The 6,774-nt window shown below is 50.0% G+C and overlaps 2 protein-coding genes across 2 annotated transcripts; one reads left to right on the plus strand and one right to left on the minus strand.

Moving 5' to 3' along the window:
- Positions 1 to 411: 411 nt before the first annotated feature.
- On the plus strand, positions 412 to 2,491 carry MIND_01265300 (uncharacterized protein; the record flags this gene model as incomplete). The annotated part of the gene is made up of 3 exons (XM_037369134.1): positions 412 to 1,059; positions 1,111 to 2,429; positions 2,485 to 2,491. 3 exons carry the CDS (start codon positions 412 to 414, stop codon positions 2,489 to 2,491), a joined length of 1,974 nt encoding a protein of 657 aa, XP_037214340.1.
- A 612-nt stretch (positions 2,492 to 3,103) lies between these two features.
- MIND_01265400 (p-loop containing nucleoside triphosphate hydrolase protein) lies at positions 3,104 to 4,514 on the minus strand (the record flags this gene model as incomplete). The annotated part of the gene is made up of 3 exons (XM_037369135.1): positions 3,104 to 3,990; positions 4,035 to 4,311; positions 4,356 to 4,514. The coding sequence occupies 3 exons, from the start codon at positions 4,512 to 4,514 to the stop codon at positions 3,104 to 3,106; spliced, it is 1,323 nt and encodes a 440-aa protein (XP_037214341.1).
- Between the last annotated feature and the right edge of the window lie 2,260 nt (positions 4,515 to 6,774).

Genomic DNA, 6,774 nt, shown 5'->3' on the forward strand with positions numbered 1-6,774 from the left:
AACCCAACGCATAATTGAACAAAGTCGGCAGCCTAATAGGGGCTCGGATATGCATGGAGGATGGCCAGTTACGCCAAGAAGAGTTAGGGTGGATGTTACCCGGTCGGGCCTCCGGCCCCCCAGAACACGGTCATTTTTACCCGGCCTTTTACCTGAGGCCCCCGGCCCAATTTGGGCCGTTTTTACCCAGTTTACCCCCGGCCTTAGCCAAAATTTCTTCAAATTTTACCCAGTCGGGCCTTCGACATGTAAGGGGGTTGTCGGGGGTCCTTTTGCATCAGAACCTTGCGCGTGCTTATCACGACAGCTTGTATCAATAGATTGGCGACGCGTAGTCTTATCAATTTAATCATTAGGTCTTTGTCTGGTGTTCTTGCGCTGCTCTCTGCATCTCTTCCGCCCCATCCTTCGATGGAGGACCTCAGCTTTCTGCACGCGGACCCAGACGAGGATCCCATCGATCAGCCAGAGAGCGATGACGACGATGATGGTGTGATCCATGCTACCTTTCCATCAAATACCACCCGCGAGTCTATCCACGCTGCCAATAGTGCATGGCTGCGCGAGCGACTGGGCATGGGGTCAACGCGGATACTAGACAAGGTTCTTGTGGTGCTGGACTGCTTGAAGGGGGAGAAAATGGATCTTCCGATCTTTCTTGATGCCTTGCTTTGGGGCGACTCGGAATGCATTGCTGATGGCAAAGGCCAGTATGCTCGGACAACACTCATGACGAGCGAGTGCTTTCCAAGCATATTGGAGCGGTGCCACAAGCCTCCACGGCCATCTGGTGGTGCTGTACCTGTTGCAGGGGGCCCTGTGCTGGAGAAGCTTGCTGTGGATTTAGTTCAGCGTGCTGTTGACAAGGAGATGGAAGCATTGGCGCCACTTTTCCGCTCACCTCGTGATGCCCTCACAGGGGAGAGGCTTGTTGAGATAGATTTTGGGGAGCTTAAAGCTGAAGCTCAAAAATTGGCGCCAACTTTGTGGAATGTGCTGCGGACAGCAGCCTACAGGCCGGCCCAAGCAAAGAGAAATAAACGAAAAAATCCTGACCTGGTATGTATATGTATATGCACCCGCAGGTCACAGATATTCTGAATATTTTAGGTTGTGCTCCACATGATCTCCCAAGCCCAGTACACACGATCAAACCGCCGTGCCTGTATTGCAAAGTTATGGTCAATCTATTTAAAGGCCTGTGGTGTTCCTGTCCGTGCCTTTGATGCGCTCCATGCTATAGGCCTTGTTATGAGCCACAAATGGACTGTTGAAGCTCTCAAAGGGCTTTCTGACACGGCACTACATCTGATCCAGCAATTCATCCATCTCTATCCCTGGCTTATTACGCACGACAATATTAATCTGGCAATGCGCGTCTTCTCTCAATGTCTCAACAACCAGGGCAACTTTATTAGTGGTTGTGCGTTCACAATTTACCTACTACCTAGCCATGCTATGCTCTCGACCAGCATGAATCGGGAGATGCAAATATTCCGAGCTCAGCATGCGACCCAAGTATTTGATTTTGGAGATGTACTGTATGGGACACCCGACTGCGACCTGCGCATGCAACACCTTGATGAACATTATATCCTCCAACTTCTCTTGGATTCCCCTGATTTCGCCGACTACCCTCATCTTGATGATGTCCTTTTCAATTCTCCTCAGCCAACTCATGCACTACCAACTGGTCCTGAAAATGCAGTTAAAATGTTTCTACTCCACACTGCCGAAATTGACGAGTCTACCTATGAAGGCACTCTGAAAGTAATTGATAGTGCCTTTCAGCAGCTCAATATCAATTCACCAGATGAACAACAACGCACAGGACTTGAGCGCTTTATTGCCTGGATTGGGGACCAGCTAACTGTAGAACGACTTCGTGGACTATGGAAATACCGGCATGAAGACCACAATTCATATGATCGTCTTGACTATATGGTCCCAATCTTTGGCTGGTTTCATCTGCTCATGGCACTGGCAAATTCCCTTCACAAGCAGTTCTTATGTAACTCAGCAACAACTGGGAGCCTACGGCATGCCTTTGATTTGCTTAGGCGCAAAAATCTAATCACTGCATCCACCAAGGGTCCTTTCTGGCACCATCTTGATGAGGCTTTGCACCATATTGGTGAGGCACATATCCGTGCTTGCTGGCTTGAGGCTGCTAAAGTCACTTCCCTGGCAATGCTCAAGTCAAAATCTCCAGCCGAGTTGCGGAGTTTGGCAAAGAGAATTGTTCGGGACTTTGCCTCTCGTGGTGCTATCAACGAAAATGATCTCCTCCCAGAACCAGAACAAGATGCAGTTTTCCATGAGTGGACTCTGTTCATTTATAGTGTTCTTCCGTATTTCCACTTGCGTCGAGCAATCCGCAGTGGAGATGTCGGTGTGATTGAGGACCTTCTGCCGACCTTGCTCTTACGGTTTGCCGGTGGCGGAAACTCAAAATATACTATTGAGATTCTTGAATTACTGCAGGGCTTAAAAAGGGAATGGCCAGAAGAATTTTGGTATGTGGACTTATAATCACAATTAATTGCAAATCTGACAATTTAATATAGCAATTATATCAGGAAATTCTGCTGGGTTATGTCACAGACAGGTGAACCAAACTCTTTTCTGCCTTTTGATCTGGCACAGGAACATAATATTTGTGATATTAAAGTTTGTCCAGCTTGTGATAATTGCTAGAATGCTTGCTCATTATCATAGGTCAATTTTCGAACACACTCTCCAAACACCACATTTGAATATATTGGCGGCATTTCACCAGCAATTCCTGCACTGCGTCAAGTACAGCGACATATGGAGAAGGAGTTTGGTACTGCTTCACGTGGCTCACATCATAGTATTCCCAATAAAGAGGCAGACGTGGCAAAGCTAACAGAGCATTACCGGGAATCCAGAATTCACGTCCAGACTCCCGGACGTGAAAACAAACACAAACCAGTCACAGATTTTATAACTGATGGGGCCATTGCACTTGAGGATGGTACAATCACTGATTGGTTTAAGCGTCGGAGCTATAAGCGGGCCACCGGTGAAGCACAGGTGTCAAATGATAATATGGATATAGATGGTAATTAGGAGATTAGCATTATAGTGAAGAATTATTTGTGTCTTGAGTATTGTAAAAGTGCATGCGTATACGATCAATCATAAACTGAGGATCAGGGAGTTCATATGCATCTAATGCTTCTTGATAGTCAGGATCATTGGGGTTGATAAATGGTAGAGTGAAAGGTGTAGTTGGATTTGGATCATGAAAGGAAGTGGAATAATAAGGTGGGTAGTAAGATAGTGGTGAAGGTGTGGGTGGGGCAGGACAGTAGGCTGGATAGTAAGGGATTGGTGTGAGAGGAGTAGTCGGTATCACTGGATATGTAAGGTATGGGGATGAGGAGGGAGACGGTGACATCCAAAGATTGGGTATTGCAGACGGCTGCAGAGGCTGTGCATGTTTTGCGCGGGACTTGCGAGCTGATTTAGGACGTGGTGTTTTTGTTTTGGCGGCTGCGGCTGCAGCCTTGCGTTCATCAATAACTTTCCGACGCTTTGCTGCCTCCTCTCGCTGCACCTCTGCTTCACGCTTTCTCGTCTCCTCCCGAGCCTGCTTGCAACGTGCATCATGCTCAGAGAGCAGTGTGATGACCTCGACACCATGCTTCATCGCATGAGTTTTGCTCCAGCCTGCTGCAATTAACTCTTCGATCGACGTCAGGCCTGTACGCTTGACTAACCGTTCGATGGTGTCAGCAGGGAGGAATGCCAACAACCCCCAGGGACGACGAGAATATAGCCTCCGCATCACGTCCGCGCGCCAGTCGGTAATGAGCTTAAGCGCCCCTGGACGATCTGCAGGTAGACGGTACTTGTAGCGCGCAGCCACGGGGGTAGGAGCCAATGAGACAGGGCCGGCGCTAGGGATATCCTCTGGCAGAGGCACCCCGTCACCGTTGTCGCAGCATGCACCTGTTGGAGCTGCTGAAATATCAGGATGAGTGTAATACAAGGACACATCAACTCACCAGCTCGCTCGACTCCACTGTCAAAGTATTCATCGACAACGTCCCTTCGGCAATTATCAGCCTCAACCCAGCTCCGCAAACCCGACTCGACAGTCTTCTGGAACTTGGTTTCCCCATCCTTCATCACCTCCTTGAAGACGCTTGGCTGCACCAAAAGAACAGCGCGTGCAGAGATTGTTGGGTTACGACCCGCACGGCCCGCACGCTGGAGCCAGATCGACAGTGAGCGTGGGACCATAAACTGGACGACGAGCTCAATATTTGGTATATCACAACCCTGAATGTGTATTAGTATAGGAAACAAGCAAGATCTTCACTTACCATACCCGCTGCTTCCGTCGCAAGCAAAATCTTTACTTCACCACTTCGGAAATGTGACATTGTGTCCTTTTTTCGAATACTCGCTGCGGCGAGAGTGGTATGCGGCGATTTGCGAGCTAACATCTGAATGAACAAGGGTGCGGAGGTGGGCAAGTGCATTGAGAAGTAGTATGATATCGTCAAAGAATATGATTGTTTGAGGAAGCCGCAAGTCAGTGTTCTGGCGGTTTTGCATGGGAATGACGAAGTCAAGTGCTTCGAGATCGGATTTTGCAGCCTTCATGTGGGTGACATACCATGCGATGTTGGGACGGTCAATGCCAAGGTGGATGTGAAAGGATTTGTGGGGAGAGATATGTAAAGCCTCGCGCAAGTTCGCGAGACCAACAGCCGTGAGGGTCGCTGTAACAGCGACGAATGGAACAGAGGCAGGGATGAAGGCTCGGAGGGTCCCGAGTTGGGCATATTCAGGACGGAAGTCCGGCCCCCAGAGGTCGATGAGATGCGCTTCGTCGATAATAAAGGCGCTGATCTTTTTGGCAAAGGTCGGGGAGCTAAGAAGGGTGCGGAATTTCCTGTTCTCCAATGCCATCTCGGGCGATGTCAGAATGACTTGGTAGCAGTTATTCTGGATAGCTAAGGCATGTTAGTGAGCTAGAGAATGTCGTGCAACACACCTTTATGGATACAGTCATTATAATTAGTGCCATTGACCGCAACAGCCGTCAGACCCATTTTCTCATAGCGGGAAACCTGGAATATCAGTCAACAACAACGGAAGAAGTACTGCAACACACCAAATCCTCCTCCAGTGCGTTCAACGGCGAGATAATGACGACAACACGCGCTGGATTGACGAGCAGCGGCATCACAAATGGGAGGCTCTTGCCCGCACCTGTGCTTGCGATGACTGTGCAGTCAATGCCCAGTATCATTGCCTCCCCAACATCCACCTGCCAATCCCTCGCTAGCATCCCTCCATTACGGTCCGCGATTTCGTTGCGTATCTTGGCGCGAGTGCTGGTAGAGTCGTAGCCAGTCGCTTTCGCAGCAATATCACGGGCATCTTGAAGAAGCTTTGCGGCTTTGACAGCATTACGGGCATGCTTGTCAAGCCGCGATTGGACGGCTGGCATCCGTTGCTTGACACGGAAGCCTCGCTGGACACGGCGATGGACAGATTGACGCGGGGAAGGTGTTGGGTCACAGTGGTAACGCCACGTGTGGGCGGAGATACGGCTTAGATTGACACTAGATACTGGTAAGATACAGGCCTAGATGACCATGCGCAACATCTCTGATCGAATTACACCAGACGTTATAGGGCGGCGTTTTTCATCACAATTCCCATCATTTTGTACCCCGGCAGTGTCAAACTGCTGTTCCGCCGGCTCCGCGAAGCAGAGTCGCTCGCGCAGCGAGCCAGCCGCCCTACGGACGTCTGGAAACGAGACTAGGGGTCCCTCGCCCGCGCCGCCGCATCACGCCGCCCGATCTGGCGCGCCTTGCCCCATCCGGATGTATATGCGAAGCGCGTGACGCGCCTCAGGACACGCGTTCAAGTTGCAATGTGGCGCGGACCGCTATCTTATCAATGCAGTCACGAGCTCGGGCACAGTTGACAGCGTACCCGGAGATGAGTACCAGGATGAAGCCACGCACCTGTGGGACGGCTCCCACGAGGCAACGGCCCACCGTTCTTTCTCTCGAACTCTGAGCATGCCGCGCACACAGACCGTGAATCTCTATGGTGTGCCCTCCTGCTCTGAAGCGCTTTGTATGCACCGACTTGACTCAGGTGGACATGGTGGCCAGGGTGGCCTCAGCCAAACTGGAATTGCTGGTGGTGGTGGGGCTGGGCATGGTGCCAGCCTCGACCTATCCCACAGTCACATCGAGAGGTGTGCTAGCTTGACAATAATTCTTTCTCCACCACTCAGCACACTGGCATTTCTAGGCTCAGACTACACTATCACTCTACACAATCAGTAGATGGTGAGTGATCCATGAAGGCTCTTCCTAGTCCAATAAATCTCCAACTTGTGGCAGACAATGACAAGGCATTGGAGGAGATCTTCGCCTGGATCTCACCAATCAACTCTTTTAGGGATCAGGAGATTATTAGTGAACAACGTGCAGAAAATACTGGTCACTGGATATTGCAAGATCGGAAATTCCAGACATGGAGATCTTCAAGGGGACAGCAGATCCTCTGGTGCTCAGGCATCTGTAAGATCACAACCTCCGGTTCTGGTTACATAGCTGACTAAACTATATACAGCAGGTGTAGGGAAGACTGTTCTTGTGTATGATTGTTTGCCCACTTGTCCTCTTTCTAAATCATTCCAGATCTGGAGTTGTTGAGTATCTTTTGCAGCAAAGTCAGGATGGTAATATAGGCATTGGATGGGTGTACATC

The sequence above is a fragment of the Mycena indigotica genome (assembly GCF_014461135.1).
Source record: "Mycena indigotica strain 171206Taipei chromosome Unknown Mind.scaff0013, whole genome shotgun sequence".
NCBI lineage: Eukaryota > Fungi > Basidiomycota > Agaricomycetes > Agaricales > Mycenaceae > Mycena > Mycena indigotica.